This window comes from Triturus cristatus, chromosome 6 (assembly GCF_964204655.1).
Source record: "Triturus cristatus chromosome 6, aTriCri1.1, whole genome shotgun sequence".
In the NCBI taxonomy this organism is placed as follows: domain Eukaryota; kingdom Metazoa; phylum Chordata; class Amphibia; order Caudata; family Salamandridae; genus Triturus; species Triturus cristatus.
This window is the reverse complement of record NC_140589.1, coordinates 1,762,916,550-1,762,940,513: the sequence shown is the minus strand read 5'-3', so window position 1 is coordinate 1,762,940,513 and position 23,964 is coordinate 1,762,916,550. Positions and strand designations below refer to the sequence as shown.

Genomic DNA, 23,964 nt, shown 5'->3' with positions numbered 1-23,964 from the left:
TACTAGTTTTCTTTCCTCAACCTGATTCTGTAGCAGAGCGAGCACTACACACACTTGATGTTAGAAGAGCTATACTATATTATGTAGAAAGAACAAAAGCATTCCGAAAAACAAAGCCGCTACTTGTTGCTTTTTTCCACCACACAAAGGCAATCCCATATCTAAGTCTGGTATTGCAAGATGGATTTTGAAATGTATCCAAACATGTTATGCCAAAGCAAATAGAACTTTGATAATACCCCCTAGAACGCATTACACTCGCAAGATAGGGGCTACTATGGCCTTCTTAGGGAATATTCCCTAGCCGACCTCTGTAAGGCAGCAACAAGGTCTACACTGCATACATTCACCAAGCACTATTGCGTTAATGTGTTCGCGAGCCAGCAAGCAAATGTAGGCCAAGCAGTACTGTTTCAAACAACTACAACCACTACAGGTTAGCCACCGCTTTGGGAGTATACTGCAGTATAGTCTGTGCAAAGCACGAGATCTACAGCTCACATGCCTCAAATGGATAATGTTACTTCCTCAGTAAGCATCTGTTCTTAGAGCTGTAGATTCACTTGCGACCACCAGCCTCTCCGGTCTCCTGTAGTTGTAGTTCACAATTTACATTCATACTCATGGACATTTCTATTCTACACTTACTAACTCCAATCTCCCCCTCGGCGGGAAAACCATCTAACAATGTAACATTATCCTTTAACATTTTGTGTGTGTGTGTGTGTATAGATATATATATATATATATAGATAGATAGATAGATAGATAGATCATATAGTTGTGATAGTTTTCTGCTGAGTTCATTTTTTAATAAAAATGTTTTAGTTGTATTTGTTCGACATGTTTTGAATGTTAAGGAACTTTGTTGGGTTACTTCTTGCTCGAACATCAGGAGGAGATTGCGGTTGTATTTCTTGCTGAGTTCATTCCGATGATAGGTTTCTCTATTCTGTTCCATTAACAAACGCAGAAATGATCACAAACACCTGCATTCATTATTCAGAAACTAAAGGGTACCTGTTACCGTAGGTGATTAGTCTGATTTACACCAAATATTTGGTCAATTTGGAATCTCCCCTAGCCGAGCTGTTGTGCTACGAATAGGCTGTCCCTTCCAGTACCTGGGGCTGAAGAAGGGCATACTTCCCAGAGACTTGTGGGAAAGACATTTTTATACTCTATTTACTTGTGCATTGTCACTGGTACTTGGATCTCATCAGACGGGAGTACTTCAGATCATAACCTTGTGCACTAACAGATGTGGCCTTTCTTGCTTGAATGCAGTCTGTGCATCTCTGATTACTTCTCAGTCTTGGTTAATTATCTGTTGGTTTGTTGAAATCCGGTTCACTGCAGTGTTACCATGTGACATCACCAGGCACCCATTGGTGAATGGTATTTCTGCAGTGAGTTATTGAGCTGTTAAGTTACAACTGCAGTTAACAAGACCTGTAGCTGTCTATTAGTCTAAAAAGCGTGTGTGATCTATTTAGTGGCTGAACAGACCTCAGCACAGATCGCCCATCACGGCTCTATTGGAATGGTGTTTGCATAATGAGAAGCGTTCCATTTCTCTAACCATTTAAAATGGTTTCTATTGGAAAGCGCTATTCTCGTCTAAAGTTATATGCAAAGATGCTAACTATTTAAACGGTTGCAGTGGGATAGGAATTGCACATACAGATAAAGGGTATGGCTAAAGTATGAAGCACGTACAGTAAGAGGTAACCCATGTTTGAATTATACACTTAGTGCTCACCAAGCTAACACCCTCCCACATAAGGGTGTCATGTGATTGACTGGACAGTGCTGTCAATCAAAGCTATATATCGGACAGATGGGAGCACACCTGTGTAGTAATATTGAAATGGTTACCATATTATTGGTCAAAGCACAAGAAATTGGATTTTGGGTGGGTGTTAGACATGTCATCCCTAGGGTGGTTTTCCCCCATACTTTATGCGTTTTGCTTCTTGTTTTGCTGATTCTTTTTGTTGGTGTTAGGACTCTGAGCACTTTACTACTGCTAACCAGTGCTAAAGTGCATGTGCATCATCCCTCAACATGATGACATTGGTGTATCCCTGATTGGCATATTTGTGGTACTGGCAAATCACTTGTAAAATGATATAGCATATACCCAGGACCTGTACTTCAAATGCTACTAGTGGGCTGCAGCACTGGGTGTGCCACCCACAGAAGTTGTCTTTCAGACCTGTCTCAGGCCTGGCACTGTAGTGCCTGTGTGTACAGTTTACCTCAATTTCGACTTGGCGTTTGAAACCTTTTGCCAAGCCTTAAACTCCGCTATTTATTACATATAGGCCACCCCAAAGGTAGGACAGGGTTCTATGCAAGTGAAAGGTAGAACGTATACTTTTTGGTTTTGCATGTCCTGGTAGTGACAAACAGCCTATTTCGTGTTTCACTACTGTGAGGCCGACTCCTCTCCTAGGCTAGCATTGGGAATTCCTTAATACACTTTTAAGCTGTAATTCGGGATCAGAGAGGAGTAGCTTTTCCATGGTTCAGTTCTTTAAAATGGTAATGCCAAATCCTCTTTACTGGTGAAATTGGCTGTAACATCACTGTTTTAGAAATGCCACTTTTAGGAAGTGTACATTTCTCTGAACCTGCTGCTCTTTGTGCCTAAGAGCATGTCTCCAGTACACGTCTGGGTTGGGTGACTGCACATTGTGCATTCCTTCTCGAAGGCCACAATGGCCACAAACGCAGGAGTTCTGTTTGGGGATCGACCACCCCATGGTGAAAGACTGTGTAGGGGTGTTCACAGATGGACCACATGAGTAGGCATTGGTTGGTCCCGGCTGTGACGGCATGGCAAAAAGCAATGATAGTCAGGACCTGACCTCATGGTCCTTAGCCAGTGGGTAACCATACCGAGCCTGTGCTGCCATTTTTCATTTCGAAAAGTGCTTAGCGGCCTTGCACCCTACCCACGGCAGCCGACTCAACAACAGGAAGGTGAGGCTCTTCTGCATTCTGAGCACTCATCTGTATTCTAATGGGTCTTCCTGGACAGGGAGAAATGGGAGGGGCTGACACACTTCAATAGGTAGTGTCCTGTCCCCCACACACAGCACTGATTTACACCCCACAGATAGCCTGGCAGACAGGGCTGGGTTTAAATGGATCCTTGTGCACTTCAGAGAGCTGCTTTGAAGTCACCCCTAACATCAAAGGAACCGTTGGTAATAAGTACTGGGTCTCTAATCCCCTAAAATCAGACACTTCTGGATCTTGAACTGAACCTGTGTCAGAAGGACTGGTGTGCTGATTAAAGAACTCAACTGGACTGCTTTCTGGAAGGACTGCTTTTCTGCTTGTTGACCTTCTGCCTGCTGCTCTCTGGCTCTGCTGAATCTGAGAGCTGGACTCTACCTTCTCTTCAAGTGATCGCAAAGGGCTTGGTGACTTGCCTCCTGTTTTCTGAAGTATCTGGGACACAAAAGACTTTCTGCTAGACTCTGGCTTCTGTGAGTCCTGCCTTTCCCTGAGGTGCCCTCTCAAAGTCCTGGGCCTCGGAAGTGGGTTCTGCAGCTGCTTTGCTGCAAAACCAACGCATCGTCACCTTTGCGCTGATTGAAACTGACGCATCGCCCTTTGACTCAGAGGCTGTTTGACAGCGATTCTACAGCCCAATAATGCGCTGCGCTGCATGATGACGAAGCATTGCCTTCACCTTAGCGAAGCTCAACAATGCAACAACCCTACTGCTTGGAAAAGATTGTCGCATTGTGCCCTCAGCGTCGACTCTTTGCTCCATCCAAGGTACTTTTTCAGCTGGCCCTGCGTGGACCCTATATTCGGCCTGCCCTCCATTGCAGTCAGCCTGAACTTTAGATTTGCACCAGTCCCTTGTGACCACAAGTAACCTTTTGACCGCTAGTGACTTCTAAGCAGTGTTTTTTGCATTTAATCTTTCAAAAATCATATCCCAACTTCTCTCGAATGGATTTTTGACATTTTGGTCTTGTTTTAATCTGATAAATATTCTCGAATTTTCTTAACCTGTGTGGAGTCTTTGTGGTGCATTCATTGTGTTGCTGTGTGTGTATTTCACAAATACTTTACACATTCCCTATTTAGATAAGCCTGACTCCTCTGTGCCAACCTCGGAGGGTCAGCACAGCCTATCTTTTAGTGTGTACCTAGCTTACCCTGACTAGAGTGGTGGTTCCTGCTTGTCCTGTGTGCACACCTCTGCCAACCAGGAATCCCATTTTGAACAGTGGGATTATTCATTTTTAGTCCCTATATGTCCGCATAAAGAATAGAGTATCACTTGCAACAAAAACAGTCCACACGTGTTTCAGATACAGACTTTCTCGAGGTTGTAAATTGTCAAGAATTTAAAGTGTTAAATATTCCTTTGTTGACAGGAATGACGAGCCGAAGTACTTATTTCTCTATAAATGAGCAGAAATCTAAGTGGACAGGGGAATGGGGAATGAATTTCCAAAGCTTTAGCAGTTTGCTTTATACAGTTCCCTTACTTTTTTTTTTTTTTTTTTAACTGATCTGGGTGAGAAGGGATTCTTCTATGAAGTGAGTGAAGGGAGACACAGCTAAACAAGAAGCAAGCCTTCTTTTAGGTAGCAGGCACCCTGAAGAGAAGTGCAAATATATGTAATTTGTTTTTCAGCAAACCTAAGAACTAATCACATAGCGAATAGGCTTTAATTGATAGAATTTTCCCTTTTAATGGAAACCAATAAAAGGAATTGCACTACGTATAATGAGCATATTACTTAAAACAGAACTACTAAAACCACTGTAATCATTTGAACTAAATCCTTTTCCGACAGCCTATTTACACGCTGTGCAACCTATCTGATATTTTTTATATATACATTTTTTTTTTTTAACTAATGACTTTTAAAAAGTGTTTTTGTTACAGGCTAGGACCGCTAAGCACTATAAATACACTTTGCTATTTCCCCAGTACACCAACAAGAATTCAAGTCTTTGACCATTTGCTTACACCCCCAGACACCTGAGGTGATTGTATTAACCAACCAACCAATCTGGCCTACCAGAGAACTGCATTTCCCAGGGATAAATTTAAGTTTTATTAATATTTCATCAAAGGTGTGTTCATTATATCTTATAGGCATTCACCAATAGGGGAAAGGCCAACAAAAATAGTTAGAATATTTTGCAGTTCATAGCCATCTTGACCCCGCCCCCGGCACTCACTGACCACGCCCCATTGTACCCAGAATCACAGTTGCCATACTTTTTTTTATGTATTTCGACCACTGTAATTGAGACTAGGGTACCAAGGGGAAGAGAGTGTAGGGGTAAGTATCTGGGTTCTCTGCTTAAGGGGATAATGTAGGATGAATTGATTACACCAGATAATTTGGTGAAATCCATGAAAGGTTGTGCAGGTAGTCTATTCCGCGGAGTCACTGTTGCCTATTATAGTTACAGAATTATTCATTCCATGCAAATACGTTAGTAACTTGCATTTTATAGGTTTAACGTGTAGGTAGCTGAATTTATGGCTAATGTATTTTAGCCAATACTTAAAGGGACGTGTGCCATTGACTACTTTGGTTTCAGAACCTAGCAAAAGCATCTGAAAAGAAAATGGATGCCATAGGATGGAAATGGTGGTTTTATTTTCTGTAGAATCCATTTGTAAGATGCTTTATTCTATACGCGTGCATGTTCGATCTGCACACCATATAGACATCAAACCTATTGATTTTGCCAGTGCTTGCTTTTAATTATGTTTGTTGTGTAAGGTAGCAGATAATGATTCTGATCTGCGCTGAACAGCACCGAGTGAAGCAGAAACCGGATAAACAGGAATGTCTTAAGAAAACCTGATCAGTGAAAGTCCAATCTGGTGCCAAACCTTCCATTTCGTGGAGGCTTGACTTCATGTTTGAAATGTCGATGCACCGTGGGTTTGGGAGGGGCTGGCTGAGAGGAACCCTACCTAGTTTTCCACTTTACACCTCTTTCTATTGCCATATTTTGCTCTGTTTAGAAGATGTAATTTTTTTTCCCCTCCCACACTGTTTAGAGAGTTACCAGCAGCTTATGAAATAGTTTAAATGTCCTTGTTCACTTAATTAAAGCAGCGCTCTAGGCATGTGTGAGATGTATTTTGTTTATTGCCCTCGCTTAGTTCAGCGTACCAATCCCACTGCCTGCGAGAACACAGGCCCACTGTCTCAGCCTCCTCCCTGTGAGCTCCATTGTCTTTTGACTTGGCTTTCCTTTTTCTAACTCCGCTCTGCTGCTGGCCACCCTACTCTGCCACATTCCCCTCCCTCCTTTTTTTTTTATGCTGCTGTTTTCAATGAAGAGCCGTTGTTGTTCTCTTTTTTCAACAGTTGTTGCTTTTAACAAGCATTGGCAAAGCCAATAGGTTTCTCCTATCCAAGATCTGTTGGCTCTGGCAATGTTTTAGCCATGTTGTATATCGGTGTGGCTGCTGTTCAGCATGGCTAGAAGTTAGTGGGGTGGCGTGGGGTAGAATGGCGGGGCGTGGCATTGTGTGGAGTATGCAAGGTGTGGCAGCGCGTTGCCATTACAGACCACGCACTTTCAATTTAAATGGCCACTGCATTTGCAAAGGCATACAGTTTTACTGCGCACTAACGATGAGTGGAAATGCCGTCACTCAGTGCATTGATGTTTTGATTGTATTCAAATATTTGTTTCCCACCACACATCAGTGGATCAAAATAATCTTAAATTGTACTTCCCAAATTCTGAAATATCAGCTCAGTTAATTTTTTTTGTATGCTAGAAAAAAAAACTTTTGTTTTACAGCAAGATTGTCCCATAAATGCTCTCAATTTGAAGCTGGAGAAGGAAAAGTAAACACCATGCTCTCTTGGAAGACTGAACCTGACTTTTGACCTCTGTCTTTGAATACACAACATATATGAGATAAAACCAGATTTAAAGGCCTTTTAACAGAAAACGAGCACTCGGATGGATACAGTATAGAGGCAGTGTTCCACCTGATGGAGGAACTCAAGCTGGTCAGCCTAAAACCAATAAAACTAGCAAGTAGAAAGCAAGCAAATGCCAAATACCTACCACAAAACCAATGGTCTGCAATGGGCAGAACGCATTCCCAGGGAGGCTTTCAGAATGCCCACAAGAAGTAGTTTGCAAACCAGACCACTGCACTGCCTGGTAGGCTTCAACTTAAAAATGTGTGTTTCTGATTCCCTCTCACAGACTTGTTTGCAGCGTGAAGAGGTTGACTTTCAGATTTCGGCCTCTGCTGAAGGCACAACGCCTGTTGATGTGTATATATTTTTTTAAATGTTTAATTTTTATTTATTTACTCAGAGCCATATCCTAATTTCTGCAGTGAAAGAGACTATGCAATAGTGTGTAATGAATCACAAAGTTCTAAACTCCTGTCTAGATTTCAGATAATGCATGTTGCTCATGCTTAAGATTTGTGTCTGAGATGCCTGATGTTACGGTAGAATCTGTTGAGGTCATCAAGTAATTAGGAAAATGCTCTGCATGAAAAGGTTGCTATATAACCTTGCTTATCAGTATTAATTTTGACTAGTACACTGCAAAGAAAATGGAGCCTTTTAATTATTTGTAATCTAGGGCCCAAGCTAGCTTAGTACAACACCTGTAGTAATGGTACCTGTCTTTTGTGGAACATTTACTTTATGATGCCCAAAAATGACACAGTATGTCCTGTTTGTTGACTTCTGTATTTTAACAGGCCTGTCACTTCCTTCTCAGTATGCCCTTTGCATTTACCTCTTTAATGCCAGAATTTATATATATCTCATCAGTTTGCAATGAAAAGCATTCTATTTCTGTGCAATTTCGGTCCTTTCTGATTTACAGTGCATAAGACCTAAAAACTGTTAATGCTCGTCTGTGTGTGTTGCCATAAAAATTGTGTGCCAGAATCTGCGAATGCTAGGGGAAATTCCTTTTTATCCAAATCTGAATTTCTGGTGACTGATTTGTGTCTCTTAACTTCCTCTTCATCCTTCTTCAGGGTTTTGAGGCCCGTGAATTCTCTGCTGTCACTCTCTGCTCCTTCCCTTAGGGTACAAGCTCCTTGAGTGTGGCCAGACATCTAGATTGACAACCACATAGACCACTGGTGATGCCAATTTTTATTGGGGAATGGTTCTTAGGAAGATTAGAAGCAGGCACTGATCTGAGTGGGTGAGCAGAGGGTAGAGGAGTTTTTTTCAGGTTCTAAAATAGTTATCCAGTGGGCCACCCTTGTCTTTTATGTCGTGGCCAGCATTAAAACTGGGCTTTCCAACCAAAGGTGTTAACCCAATTTTGAGTGAAACTGTCTACCTCCGTCTCAACCAGCACTACATTCTGATATTGTAATGGCAGATTGATTATAGTTGTGAAAGTGGGCCACTTTAGCGTGTACAGATGTTGGGAGACTGCCTACTAGTTCTACCCTGTAAACATGTTATGGATATCCTGTCTATATCACATGTGGGAACATTTATAAATATGCTTGTATGTTTGGTAACAGTGAGTTAAGAGCATACTAGTGAGTGCACAAATCCATTGGACACCATGTGTATTTGCCGGCCACAACAGTGGTCTCTGTTGTGCTGGGCTAGTGTTGTCCATACTATTTCCCCTTCCAGGGTGAAAATCTCCTCCTCCAGAATTCCGCTGCTGTCAAATCTCCCTTTTCATCGAGCGTAGGGCCAGCTCACAAAATGAGCCATGTATGCATAAAACCTGGGACCATCAGACCTGGTCTCAGTGTGGTCACCGAACAGGGAGCCTCCAAAATCTGTCCAGCAACAGAATGCTTCTACACATTCAGAGGAGCTCTCAAACCTATGAATGAGTGGTAGGTTATTGCAATCCACCTAAAGACTTTGGGCATAAGTACTAACCTCGTTGGTCAGTATTTTGACCATTGTTGTTGCCTTGACACTGAAGAGGCCTACGCACCAATGGAGAAAAGCAGACCCAAGATGTGGGGTTGAATGTCTGTCAGAGGCACAGTGTAATGGATAATATGTATGTGAGATAAGTGCACAGTTTGCGGTTCTCAGTAAGCTGGTAGCTTGGAGCAGCTACATAGGGCCTTTCTTGGTATTTCTAATGTTTATAATCCACTTCCCTGGTTACTGTACTGGATTATCCATTCCGAGATTTTTTGTTACATTTGATGGTCCTGATCAGGCTTAGGTTAAAAGGAGAAGTGGTGAACAGATCTACTTTGTTACAATCATCCCAAATCTGATTATCGTTGTGAAATACCAGGAAATGGCCATAATATGTTGCTAGCCGGGACATGCAGTGTTGGACAAAATTATAGTCCTGTTGCCCAGAGGTATATGGCAGATCTCTTCAATCATTCTGTGCTTATTTGGTTGGTGATGCATTGTTTATTGCTCTGTACTGATATAGTACTGGGTGATGGATATGACCTTTAGCCGTTATGTTTATGAGAGTGTCGAGCAGTAAAAGGGAATTAAGTAGCCTGTATAAAGTACAATTGACTGACTTGAGTGTTTTGGTATTGGTTTTAGTGTGGGTTATATTTTGTTTTGTAATTGCATTATCTGATGGACATCTAACGCAGATTCCTTACCTGTGAATTTCCAAGGCATTAGGCTGGATGCGGAAGATTTTTCACTCAAGCAATACCCTTTCTCACCAATAGGTGGTGTTGGTCGGCTCCTCGTGACATTCGTGTTAGCGCTGTTGTGAAGTCCGCGTCACCTATATAGGTATCCGCGGCAGCTAGCGCAGATCTGTGAAGCAAGCTACCCTTTGTCACTATTTGACAGGCTTTATTCGACGTTTTCTATTTTTTGGGGTGTGTAGGTCTTCCAACATGGCAAAGAAGACTTCTGGATTCAAACCGTGCGGTGCCTGCCATCGCGCCACGTCGGTAATGTATGCGCACTTGATTTGTCTCTGGTGTCTGGAGCGCAACCACAGCTCAAAGTCGTGCTCCAACTGCCAGGCCATGGTTCTGAAAGCCTTGTGGGAGAGGTCCCTATAGCTGATTGTGGCCGGTGCTCAGCACTGAACCGATTGCCCCGGAGGTCTCGTTCTTGGTCCTCGCCGAGAGGAAGGTCTGGGCACTACTCTGGACTCCTCGTCCTCCCACTCGATGTAATCGGGTCGGTCATGTAGGAGGCATCAGAAATACAAGAAGTCAAAGCATCCATTAGCGTCTCCCCGGCTGACGGGGGAGCTTGACACTCTAGGCCTCGTTCTGCAGAACCTGGCCCTGTGTCGGCTCTGCGCTTCCCTGCCTTTACAGGTACCAGAGCGACCCCGCCCAGCTTAAAGAATTTTATGACACCTTGTGCCTCATCTTTGGGCGACCTGACCCTCCCGGTGGCACCTCCAGGGCCCCAAAGCTCAGAAGGGGCTACATTGGGTTCCGTGTCAGCGGCTCTTGAGCTGATTTCCCTCCCCCTTGCCCCTTCCCCCATGAATGGTAAACAACGTTTACCACGAAACTTTTTGCCTGCAGGATATCACAACGCGGTCGTTACAACGACCGTGTTGTGATTCCGCATACCATTACTCCGCAAGTCAGAAAAACGACTTGCGGGGGGGGGGGGGGGGGGGGGGGGGGAACGAAAGGTGTTGGATTTAAAATCCAACACCTTCCCTACTGTCCGCACAGACTGGAGTTGGAATAGTAAATTATATTATTCCAACATCCAGCGCCCCCCATCCGCAAGTCGTTGTTACGACTTGCGGAGTAATGGTATGCGGAATCGCAATGCGGTCGTTGTAACTACCGCGTTATTTCCTGCGAACAAAAAGAGTTAGGGATAACAACACACATTGCCCATGAATCGGTGGTGACTCCAGGCCGGCACTGGCCGCAGATCTGCCCCTGCCCTGGAGCCGGCCCTCGTACCGAGACTTCTGGCGCCAGCCCCATTCTTATCCTTAACGACCCGGATTGGTGCCTACCGACACAATTTCTGGCGCAGACAGCACCCTTGGGTCCTAGGTTGGTTCCTCAGCCTTATTTTGAAGGGCTAGGAATGAAGGAAGGTTGAGGGGTCGCTGGACCCTTTACAAGACCAGCCTGGTATGAGGAATTAAGTGAAAACAGTGGACTGAATACCTCTCCAGATTCTTGCCTGCTTACTTCCCGTATCGTTGCTACAGAGGAGAGAGATTCATACGCTATGGTGGTGAGGAGAGCAGCCAATGTCCTGGACCTTCAGCATCCTTCTGTGGAAGTCAAGGCGAACATCTTGACTGAGGTCCTGCAGCTAGGTGTCTCCTCGTAACACCTCGTGCCTTTCAACGAGGCCTTGACTGATATCATTCTATCCTAGCCCAGCACAGGGGCTCCTGTGACGAGGACAACCACCTGCTGCCATCTCCCTGCAACGGGTGCCCTAAAATTCCTCTCGAATCACCCTACCCCGAGACCTTGGTAGCCCAGCCTCTACCTCACAGTGCACGTTCCCTTCCGCACCCCCGGAGAGGGAATCCAAGACGGTGGTTGGTTGGGGCAAGAAAGTTATTGTTTTTTCTTCTTCCAGCCGCGGTCGGTGAACACTGCATGCCTATTCAGCCATTACTCCTACTCCTTGTGGGAAACTGTTGCGCTAGTGCTGCCACGGGTCCCAGAGGAGGCCGTGGCCATTCTCCTCCAAGTTATATCGGATGGAGAGGGATGCAGCATGGTTCACCATTCGTTGTGGGCTTGACACGACCAATTCTCTGGGCAGAGCAATGTCATACGGTGGCTGTTGGACGCCATGCCTTGCTGAGAACCTCTGCCTTTTCTGTGGATGTGCAGGATTCCCTTATGTACATTCCCTATGATAGCACCTGCATCTTCAGAGACAAGGCAGACATGGCCCTGGAGTGCTTTAAGGGCTCAAGGGCTACGGCCAAGTCCTTGGGCTTCTCGGTGGCCAAACGGTCATTGTCTGCTTTTCGCCCCTTTTGTGGATATGGGCGGGATTGTCAGCCGCGCTAGCCATATGCCAGCCACAAGACCTTGCAAGTTCAGCCACCTCTGCGCGGCCGTGGGTACGACTCCTTTCAACCTTGTGGGTCGGGCAGCCAGAGGTTGACTCAGTCCACTCCTCCCCTCCCGCCTCCAAACCTTTCTAGTCTGGCCCGTCACGATCATGGGTGGCTAGTTTGTGGCAGGATCTTCTATAACCTCCACCATTGTCAAAACATCATGTTGGACAGGTGGGTTCTTCAGATAGTCTGAAGGGGCTACTCCCTCCCTTTCAAGACTACACCTCCCACCATGCCTCCAACTTCAGACTGGCTGATGGAGGGCCACCTGCACTTGCTTCATGAGGAAGTCGGGTCTCTCTTGGCTAAGGGAGCCATAGTTTCTGGTGCCAGATGTAGGCTGTGGTTGCTATTCACGCTACTTTCTGGTCCTGAAAAGGGTCAAGGGTCTTCGTCCTATCCTAGATCTGCAAGCCCTGAACTGCTTCCTTAAAAAGGAAAAGTTCAAGATGCTCATTCTGGCTCAGGTCTTGCCGGCTCTGGACCCAGGAGACCGATGGTTGTGTTGGACTTGCAGGATGCGTATTTTCACATTTCCATCCTGCCTGCTCGTTGGCGTTATCTGCAGTTCATGGTAGGAGCTCCCCCTTTTCAGTTCACGGTGCTCCCCTTTGACCTTACCAGCACCCCTCGGGTGTTGACCAATGTGATGGCGGTGGTAGCAGCTCATCTGCACAAATCAGTCTCCCCCCTATTTCGACGATTGATTGTTGAGGACGAGCTAGCCCCAGGCTGTCGTCTCCCACCTCCATACTACTGCGAACCTCCTGCTATCACTGGGGTTAGCTATCAAAGTGCTGGCGTCACACCTGACTCCCTTTTAGACTCCTCCTTTTATCTCTGCTTTTCTGGACACAGTGCAGTTTTGGGCCTATCTTTCCAAGTGGTGAGTCCAGGATATTCATGCTATGATTCTGATGTTTTTGCCTCTATCCTGGATTTCGGTTAGACTGAGACTGCTGGGCCTCATGGCCTTCTGCATCCTGTTAGTGACAAATGCCAGAAGGCATATGCGGGCTCTGCAGTCGAACCTGAAGTCCAGTGGGTGCAGCATTAGGGAAATCTCTCTGACATGGTCCAGATCTTGAAGGGAACTGCACAGGACCTGCAGTGGTGGCTGATCAACTGCGATTGGGTCATAGGCAGGCCACTCTCCCTTCCCCCAACTAGCTTGACATCAACTTGCTGGAGCTCCGAGCGATTCACTTGGCATTGAAAGCTTTCCTTCCTTCCATCAAGGGAAAGCTGGCTCATGTGTTCACAGACAATACCACTGTCATGGGCTACCTCAACAGGTGGGGTGGGGTGGGGTCGTGGACCCTTTGTCAAGAAGCTCTGCAGCTGGAACATCACGGCATATATCCCTGGTGGTTCAACACCTGCCAGGTTGCCTGAACACCAGGATGAGTGATCTCCGCTGTCAGTGCCTAGCGGATCACTAGTGGTGCCTCCATCAGGAGGTGGCACAAGGTCTCTTTCAGCGGCGGGGAGAGCCTTGGTTGGATGTTAGCCTCTGCTGAAAATGTGCAATGTCAGCAGTTTTGCGCGTTGGACTTTCTAACGCGGATGTCGCTTGGAGATGCTTTTTGGCTTGAGTGAAGCTCAGGCTCAAGAAGATCAGGAGTGACCGGGCCCAAGTCATTCTTGTGGCTCCGGACTGGGCATGGAGAGTCTGGTATCCTGAGCTGCTCCAACTGAGCATTGATCCTCCACCTGAAGGGGAAGCCTGACCGGATCTTCTGTTACAGCAGCAGGGGAAAGCCCTCCACCCGAACCAGTCAACTCTATTCTTTCTTGTGTGGAGATTGTGTGGTGGCAGTTGATAGCAATCGACCTTCCTCCTGAAGTTTGCAATGTTATTTTGGCAGCCAAGCAGCCCTCCACCTAGACAGTGTACGCCTGCCAGGGGACAACTTTGTAAAATAATGTACAGAAAGATCGGATCCTCTTTCTGCTCTCCTCTCTCTAGTTCTACTTTTTATTTTGAGCCTTGACCAGCCGGCCACTCTGCTCTGGGTACTTTCAAAGGGTACCTTCCGGCCCGGTCTGTCTTTTTGAGGTTGCCAGACCAACCCTCTTTGTTTAAATCACCCATTGTAAATAGGTTTCTTAAGGGGCTTGGACTTATGTTCCCACCTGCCCCTATTATCATGACTCAGTGGGACCTCAATTTGGTTCTCACTTTCTTGATGTGTGCTCCGTTTGCACCTCTGCACAACTTCCCTCTCCAGCTGCGTACCATCAAAACAGCCCAATTTTAGTGGCAATAACATCTACTTGAAGGGTGAGCAAATTGCAGGCTCTCTCATAAAAGCCTCCATACCTGACCATCTTCCCTGATGAGTTGGTGCTTGGCGCTAGGGCCTCTTTTTTTACTGAAAGGGGTAACACCTTTACATGTGGGGCAATCGTCACCATATTCACTTTCTATCCTCCTCCGCACACCTCTAAGGAAGAGGAACAACGCCACGGTCTGGACATAAAAAGAGCATTGTCGTTCTAACTTGTCCCTCCTCCAGGGATGGTATTGCTTGGGTATCCATTCACCGGTATCTTCAGCTAGATGTCTCTAGCAGATAGACAAGTTAGTTACCTTCGGTAGTGCCTTATCTGGGAGATATGATCTAGCCGCAGATTTCTTACCGACCAACGCATCCTCCTGCTCTGCGCACAGGTGCCTAGGGTTGGGGCTTGAACCCTTTCTCAGGTCCCTAGTTGTTCAAAACACACCGATGTCAGTGCACTTCATGGCTTCATGCTTCTGGCGTGGAAAGTGGTGAAAGTAACTGACGTCGGCACGCCACAGTGGCGGCTAAATAGGTTATGCGGACATCACAACGGCGGAGACAATGCCAACATCACGTGGAGCTGACCGACACCACTTACCGGCACTCAAGGGTTGTTCAAGGGTAATAAATCTTCTGGAGCCAGCCTGACGCCTGGTAAATTCAGAGGTAAGGAATCTGTGGCTAGATCATGTCTCTTCCAGATAAGGCTTTACCAAGTAAGTAACTTGTCCATATAGATCTTACTATTTCTGACAAGGCATTGTTGTGCTTTTACCGTGAGCTGCATGCTGCTCCAGGTCCTGGGGTTAGTGTTTTTGTTTTTTGGTAGGTATTTTTGGTTATTGGGATTAGTCTTGCGCTCCACAGGAACCATTCCATGCCTTTACTCAAGTTTCTGGTGGATGGTATGAATTAGGTGCGATCTCAATTGGTGCTACAGATGTGCCTCTCCTTTCTCTTGAATGATCAGAGTGGGATGAAGGAGTGCAGAGTCGAAGTGGATTTGTATAAAGTAAATCTTCTCAGGGCAGGTAACACTGGGGCTGAAGCACCCACAACATGGGCAGAATGAAGTTAGCGATCCTACGCTTGACTGTCATTTAGCCTTCATGTAGCAGTAATTAGACGCACAGAGGAAAGGCCCGGTCTAGAAACTTCCTCACCCGTGCAGTAGAAACTGTTGTCCAGCTCTTCACACTTCCCATGTGTCAAGCAGGCAGTGCTCATGAAGGCCAAGCGATTAGCATCCACTCCCTAACGAGAGCCTCATTGAATTTCAAAGGGGACCCCGGTCACCATTTATTCCCTCCCAGAGTCTGGTCTCCATCCTCAAGTCATAGTAATGCAGGGAAATGCTGCATTAACACGGCAAGTACATGCGGTGGAGTTAGACTCACGCAAACAAATTGCTGACTGTAAAAACTGAAGCAACATCTGCTTTTACTTGAGGAGCAACACATCCTCTTACTAGAGCAATGTGAGGACCTGGAGAACACAAACAATCGCAGAAACAATATTCGTACTAGAAGAATTCCATATGTGTGTGGCATGTGCCTAACTGAGCCCAGACCTTAGCGTGCTCTCAAAAGACAGAACCATGCTAGAAGTCTGGCAAGAACAGACAAAACATATGATTACGTTTTTAATTGCATGTGGACTTGGACTGCTCTCCAAGCTAATAATGGGGAACACTGTACGATGATCATTAGTCTGTGTGTCTCTTTAGAAATATTATATAGTGAACAATGGCTTGTGAGAAAGTATTCGTTTGTCATACGATTTTGTGTGATTGTGCAAATGCTGTTCAAGGGGAAAAGCGTTGGTGCTGTATTGTGTTTATACTGCATCTCAGTGAGTGGTCTATACCAGTGCTTTTCTGCAACCTGATAGTTCTGAGTAAATGAGCAGGTGTTAAACTTGATTAAAGTTTGATACACCAGTTGTAAGAAGTGCTGTTGTAGGGGCACCAGTCACCTTGACCTTTTGTTGAAAGACGAAACTGGTATGGTGAAGCAGGCACACAAAACCCAGTCTTTGGAAATTAAGTGCTAAAAAATATATTTTTATCACTTGTCCCACTCCTAATGCTACTGCTGCTATTACTTTGATATTCTGTCTCAGCCAACGTACTGGTTGGTATCTAATGCCCGGCTTGTTGTTGTTGCCTAGTTTTGTAGACCATGCATCACATTTGTGTCGTAGGAGACTTCGTACAGTCAACCATTAATGAGTGGACAATATTAAACTAATGGGTTTTCCAGCGTTTATTTCTTATTTACTTGTGAAATTAATTTCATGACTCGTTCTAACTGTAATAACAGAAAAATCTGAAAATTTCATTTATTTACTGCATTCTCTACTTGCCTTGAAAAGCAACTTCTTAATATCGATGATCTTTCTATTTCATGAGTTAACGCCACAATCTCCAAACGCTTGTATCTTGCAGTTGCAAGTTGTTAATTTTGTGTAATCTAGCATAGTGATTCTTAATTTTTGGTTGTGGTCTCGTACCCCTGGGTGCCCACGACTGTTGAGAAAATTTAATATTAGCAGATTAAAGAAGTGTATACAAATTAAAAAAAAGAAAATTAAAAAAGTTTAAATAGCTGTGTGTTAAGGATTTTGAAATTGGAGGATACAAATTTAAATGGATGCCCTTAACTCGACTTGTGGGTGCAGCGCAAGTACAGCAAAGGAATCTAGAATGGACGGTTGGTGGCCCCAGTTTTAGCACTGGTAAAAGCTGACAAACCGAGCACTCATTTGGATCACTAGAGACAAAAAGCTATACTGGAGTCCTGCTTGTCAATGCATCTTTTAGAAATAATACTTACATTTGGAATCCTCCAACCTTCTGATTAAAATTTCGATCTTTGCATATGTTTTTGTTTGTGAATTAAATACACTATTGCATCATTTGTGTATTTGATGTACTTGTTTTGGTATTTGTGTAGATTGTTTTGAGGTTGAAATCATACAAATTGCACAGGTTGGGTCCCCGGCTTCCAGTAGTGATTCAGCAGGGGTCCACAAAAGATTAAGCGTTGCTGATCTAGTGTACAGCTCTACATTACTGCATGATAAATAGTGAGAGCACTGGTATTTCGGCCAACTAGTAGCTTGCCAATTGAGTTTTTTTTTGTTTTTTAGGGGGGCTGGTATGGAATGATATTCCTTGGGGATTACATCCGGATGTTTGCAGCTGCCAAAGTGCTTTTTTCATTGGTAGTTTTATTTGTGGAGGTATCTTTAAGGTATGCGATATTGTGTGGTTTTTTTTCTGTTCTGAAATGTTGTCAATATTTTCTTACAGGATCTAGGTAAGAAGCAGGAGAATTTAGAAGAAAATGATTTTGACAGCATGGAGTACAGTTTCTCAGAGGCCGCCCCAGACACATCCATGAAGGACCATGCTACTCATACAAGCCAAGTTCAGGACAGTGGAAACTTTCCGGATGGGCCACCTTACAACTCCGGCCCAGACAAGCCTTTTGGTAACCTCGGTGAAGCAGAGCATGCTTTCCCACCTCCTACTGCTTCTGCTGGTGGAACAATTTTCAAAGGCGTCACGAACTCTGGAGGTCCGTTTTCTGGACCGGGGCAGTACCGGACCTTCCATCAGGATCATTCCTCAGTCAGTGGGCTAACTGCTGAAGATATTGACAAGGCCAGAGAGGCTAAAAGTAACACTGAGAATAAACCGCACAGGCAGATGGTAAGTTAATCTCCAGTTTCCCTATTATTGTCAACAAGATTGAATTGGGACCCAAGAAAGTAACTGCTGGAAAGGTTCACTGTTAAATTATTATTATTTTTTTTAAAAGGATAATTGCTGGGTTGGTGGGTAGGGGAACTCTTGCAAGAGGTTGAGATCAGGAGCCTGTGGTCTCCAGTACAGAGCAGCCACAGGTTGGTGTTCTAGATCTTTGGGCGATCTCAGGCCCTAAATGCCTTCCTGCCATCAATCAGCCTGATGCAGGTGCTCATGGATAACATGACCACCCTGTGGCACTGCAAGAAGCAGGGCGGAGTGGGATGCTGGAGCCTGCTTAGAAAGCCTCCACACCTCTAGATGTAGCTGGACAAATAGAACATCTTCTGGTTGCCAACCATCTTGCAGGGTCTCTGAATTCAAGTGCATTAAATTGAGCATCTATGTTCGGCAGTAATGAATGTAGTATTTTTTAGACTGATTTTTATTGATGTTAAGACTCTAAAACAGCGACCTCTTAGCAAAATGTACAGTAATGTTTGAGTACAAATGAGGTTAGTGTTTTTTTTTTTTTTTTAATAATCTGCTTTCTCTCAAATAGATTCACATGGGGATATGCAACCTCAGTATGGAATAGATATTCTGGTGTGTCTTTGACAGCCCTAACATTTTGAGGACAGGGGTTGTATGTCAAGAAAATATATTTGAAAATAAATTTTTTAATTGGTACCTCGTGCACATTATCGCTTCTCACTGAATTTCTTTGCTTCAAATGCCTTTTACTGCTGGTGACAGTTACTGTTTTGTCTTTACACTTTTTTTTTTTTTAATTTGCTGCGCAATTGTTACAGACATACTATATTACGTAAATGAAGAAAAATTGTGGTATTTTGTCCTTACCCCAAAAATAGTTTTTACAATTTAGTGTGTTTCTTTCTTACGAAATTGGTTTAGTGTACCTGAAAACAGTGTATACCTAAAAACATTTCTATATTGCAACATTGGAGTTATTTTTTGATTGTTCCACTATTTTGAAAAGTCACCAGCTGCCACTGCTGTGTGCTGCTTTTTCCCTGCAGAGAGCATCTGGGAGTTGCATTCCATCTGCAATTAGACATAGGTGCCTAACACATTCTGACCTTACCTATTTCGCCTCATGTTCTTATGAAAATCAGGTCAGACCTAGCTAGTCATTTTGATAGCCCTGGACGATGTGATACTCCGATTGAGCATAATTTTCTGTCCTCAGATCTGGCTACCTCTTCTGAAGGACCTCCTGTTTCTGCAACAGTGGAGTGTTCTGTACTGTAATCTCTGCAACCTACATTTCCATTCATGGAGATTAAGTAGTTAGGCTGAGTTCCTTTGATTTGCTTCCTTGAGAGAGTGGTTCTCATCATTGAAGTCAGTTGTCCTTCAATGATATCCCTTTATTCAAGATGCTGGGAGATGTTTGTGGTGTCGGAACCATCATCTTGATGCTCTCCTGGTCTAACTTTCTTAAGTGTTTTTGTTTTGTTTTGGGCTTAGCATGCTCTTACAGTGCCCACAGCTAAAGGTTGTATGTTAGCCATTTTGTGTACCAGATCATCCTTTTCTTTTCAAGTCAACTGTTGTGATGAGCTTTCTGACATGTGTGACTCACTTGTTTAATCCAAAACCTTTTGTCGTGTGACAGCGAAAGCTCGGTGTGGTCTTCACATTTTTCATGTGCACACCATTTGAGCTGATGCATGGTTGTTCCCTATAGCTTCCTGCTTTCATCATCGCGAAAACTTGTGTGTCGCATGAGTCAACTGCAGGGGCTGTCAGTGCAACTTTCTTACACCACTTCCTTTCAAGGCAATTGGTCCTGAGGACCAAAAGTTATTTTGCCCATTCTACAATCCTCCACACACCTTGAAAGTATAGACGGTTCATCCACTTTACCCTAAATGAGTGAGCTTTTATATTGACCATACAATGGACTAAAGTGTGGACGACCACCTCTTTATTGGTCTGGATGGGACTAAGGAGGGCAGAGCGGTAAAGAAGTGGTTTCTGTTGCAATGGATATCATTTGTATAGAGATGTTATTCTTTTGTCCTAAAAGAGCCCCAAGGGTCCATTCTACCAGAGCCATAGTTGTAGCACCTGCGCTGGCAGAGGGCCTGTCTTGGACATAGGCTTGATTGCGAAATAGGCATCAGTTCATACATTCACAAAGCATACTTCCTTGACAGCCAGGTCCACAGTGCAAGGTCCTGCAAGGCTTCTAGGTTTGAGTCCACTGCTCACACCGACCCCCATTTGGGCGGATTAGCTATGGTATCTCTTCTAAAGGTGGGGAATCTGTAGTTGGAAGTATCAATCAGAAGAACAAGTTCCATACTATCAGTCACTCTGTTCGCGGGCATGTGTAACTGCAGATACACATGCTCTGCATACTCCTGCCATCTAGTGTTGGGCTTGGACGTGCACAACTTGTTTTTCTTTGAAAGTCTTTCCAGTCACAAGCTATAGTAACTCCTCCTGTGATTTGATAATGCACATGGGCATCGGCTCTATTGTTAAATTGTTTTTCTCCGCTCTCTGGTTCAGACGTGTGTTGCTGAAGTTCTGAGTCGACGCCGCATGGCACTCCTTTTCAGGTCCTCTCAGTGCTTCCACTTCCTTTGGCTAAAAACAAGCGTATTCAGCAGTTTTTTCGATTCCATCCTTGTTCCGTGCCCGGGATAACTTTCCCTCGTTTGGCACCTAGTCCTCCCTCGGGCCCTTCTCTTTGGTCACACTCTTGATAATGTGCAGGGCATAATGGATAGGACCCCTTTCAGTACTGTCAAGAATGCCACTCAAAATACTTGTGGCAAGATCATTATTTGATCTGTAATCTCTGCTTATCGCCGGAGTATGAGGAGACCTCTCCTGCCTGCCTCCAGTTCCAGTCGAAGAAGATCCTCCTATACTGACACAATAAACTCCTCGCTCTACGCAAGATGGCAGAGCGCAAAGATGAGCATATCCTACACATCTTGGGGGAGGACGTAGAAGGGTAAGTGGGCACCTCCACTGACCAACCAGCAATCTTTAGCCTCGAGCAGAGTTCACCATATGGCTCTGATGCTAAAGATCATCCACCCCTGCCAAGCGCAAGTCTGACGATATTGACAGTGAGTACTGTGTTCTAACACTAAAAACAACTGGTCGAACACCACGCCTAATGGAGTCGGACGTTGAGTCCAGTAATACCTCACCAGCCTTCCGGGCTGCCACTGCATCCCAGCCAGTCTTTGGCGCCAACTCCGATCACTACACTGAAACAGCGGCATAAGTCCTGGCCTTCCTTGGTACTGGCTGCGCCCTCTGCACCGGTGCAGATGGGCTCTTCGGGAGCCGAAGCATCATTCGATGCCCAGAAGCCAGCTCTGACACTCAAAACAGCTGTCAGTGCCATCTCGCCCATCCATGGCACATTCCTTAGCAGACTCTGGAGATTCTGATTCCACCATTCTGCAGCACCTTCAGCAGGAGGAATGCAGTAGGCAGAAGAGAATATTCATTCACCCACAAAAGGGCAAGATTTCTGCCAAAGCGCCACCAAAGATGCAGGAAACTCTTCGCAAAAGGAAGTTTACTTTGAGGAGCAGCTTGCACTGGAGCCACCACCTCCCAAGTCGAAGAAGCATTAAGATGAGGACGCTAGCCCTATACCCTTGCATTCCTCAATTCCCCCTCCTTCCCACTCAGACTACCCACCCTTCCACCTAAAGTCTCTACTCCTCCTCCACCACATAGGCTAAGTCTTCCATCCTTGCCAGAAGGATACCCTCATTTGTCCTATGGGAAGGGTAGTTCCCCCAGATCCATATAATGTCCCATACGACCTGAAGCCCCAGGATGATCCATGGGATGATTATGGTGTTGTACCCCCCAGGCCTTCTCCACCAGATAATAACACCTCATATCATGAGGTCATTCTCAGGGATTCCACCTTTCACAAGGTGAACCTGCATTCCACCACAGAGGAGGATGACTTTTTTTATCATTAATTTTTTTGCAGGTATTATACACGATAGTTCATATAGCATACACAGCAGGTATATTTGCAATACAAAATCTGCATTTGTGTTCCATTAGATCTGTATTCGACCCCACCGAAAGCTAATCATTGCCCCTCGGGTATAGCATAAAGTATCGACCACAATGTCAACATTAAGCAAACCAGCAGTACAATTTCCCAGAATAACCCATATGATGATAATCATGGGAAGTTCACCGAAATAGGTAATTACATTACCAAACAAAAGTGGAAGGAGTGTAAAGTGCATATGCCTTACCAAAATGGAGCAGTTTTAAAATATATACATACCATGCTAAAGCATCAGTCATTCCTACAAATAGGACAGGTGATATGGAAAACGTTTATAAAAGTCATGAGGCACATCGTGCAAGTGCGTAATCACTTCACATGCTTCACATGCTGCAGGTATCACAAAATAAAAGTGCCAAGCAGCTATACCATAGATAAGAGGCAAAACTTGGATTTCTAAAAAAAAAAAAAAAAAAGCACAGTAGTGGCACAACATACGCTTCAGTTTCATGAGAAACCTCAATCATTGTAACCCCCTTCCGTGCAATCATACATTGCGGCTGGCATAAAGTGCAAATGCATAATCTCAGACGGAGCTGTCATGCAAATTAAATGAACGCTGTATACCAAATGTTTACCAAATATGAGAAAAAAAGTCACGGCTGGTAGTAGGTTAGCCACAGTTACCCACAGTTACCCACTAACTAATTGGAACCCCACACTGCAACAGAGTTGGAGCGACAATTGTTATTTCCCCGGTGAATCTGCTCTCATAATCGGGGGAGTACAAGGCTGAGCTAACACTAGCTCCTCTGATGGAGGGTTACGAGGACGCTAGATTAGTCTGCTCCAGAATTACATCCATTACTAATGCTCTGCATCCAGTTAGCTATGGGGGACCAAATCATGGCCCCATGCCTGCGCGCCTTTTGACCTTTACATTCATATAGACTACTCTCCATGGTGTACATTGCTAAAAGCAGAGACCTCCATTCAAAGAAAGTTGTAGGTCTTGGGCTTAGCCAATTGGATGTGCCACCGCCATAACCTCCAGTATCGGAAAGGATTTTCTACTAGAGCATCTGATGCCGTCCGCAATCCCTTACTGCATCATCTGAAGGGTAATTTGAATCTCCTCATTTCAAATCCTGATGACAAAGGCCCCGGTTTTCCCTTAAAAAGGTAATCCGTGCTGGCAACAAAAAACATATGCATGAATTCTGACTGCTCCACCCCACATTGATGACATTCCTATCCCAAATATATAGCTTAGCTGGAGTTTAGAATGGATCTAACAGTCTTAAAATGCCAGCTCTTTAACCCAGCCGTCAAGAGTACCCCACAGCTAATCTCCACTGACTTCTGCTCTATCAATGCATATAGCGCAAGCTTTTCTTCCCATTTACATTTCTGATTCTGAGCCTCCAAATAATCAGGTAATGCTTGTATAAGTAAGTTGTAAATCTGCCCAATCCTGGCTCCATTTTGTCTAGCTTCTGTAATTGGGATCCTGCTTGTCGTTATCTGATTCCTACCCATTTTGCTAAAAACAGTCCCTGCAGATATTTGAAAAAAAATTCTCTAGGCAATCCATAAATTTCCTCCATCTCACCAAATGAGTACAGTTGCCCATCTTCAAAGTCGCAGAGCATAGTAACACCATCTCGTGCCAAATTTATCTTAAAATATAGAAGGCAAAGCGAGAGAGTCCAATAAGGGTGTATAGTCATTATATTTGACTTTTCAAGATCTCCTCACCACTTGCCTCCATATCCGATAACCCCCTCCAGTCTTAAACCTGGTCTTTTTATAGTAGCTAGGTTAAGTGTTCTTCAAAAAACAGCCTTTCGCCTCAG

The 23,964-nt window shown here is 44.7% G+C and overlaps 1 protein-coding gene across 3 annotated transcripts in view; it reads left to right on the top strand.

The window, feature by feature from the left end:
* Positions 1 to 23,964, top strand: part of COQ8A (coenzyme Q8A) — a 330,849-nt gene that overhangs the window by 90,812 nt on the left and 216,073 nt on the right. For all 3 annotated transcript variants that reach the window (XM_085613033.1, XM_085613034.1, XM_085613035.1), the window contains one exon: positions 17,641 to 18,042. In XM_085613033.1, the coding sequence (XP_085469159.1) occupies positions 17,641 to 18,042 (402 nt within the window). The remainder of the gene's footprint in view (positions 1 to 17,640; positions 18,043 to 23,964) is intronic.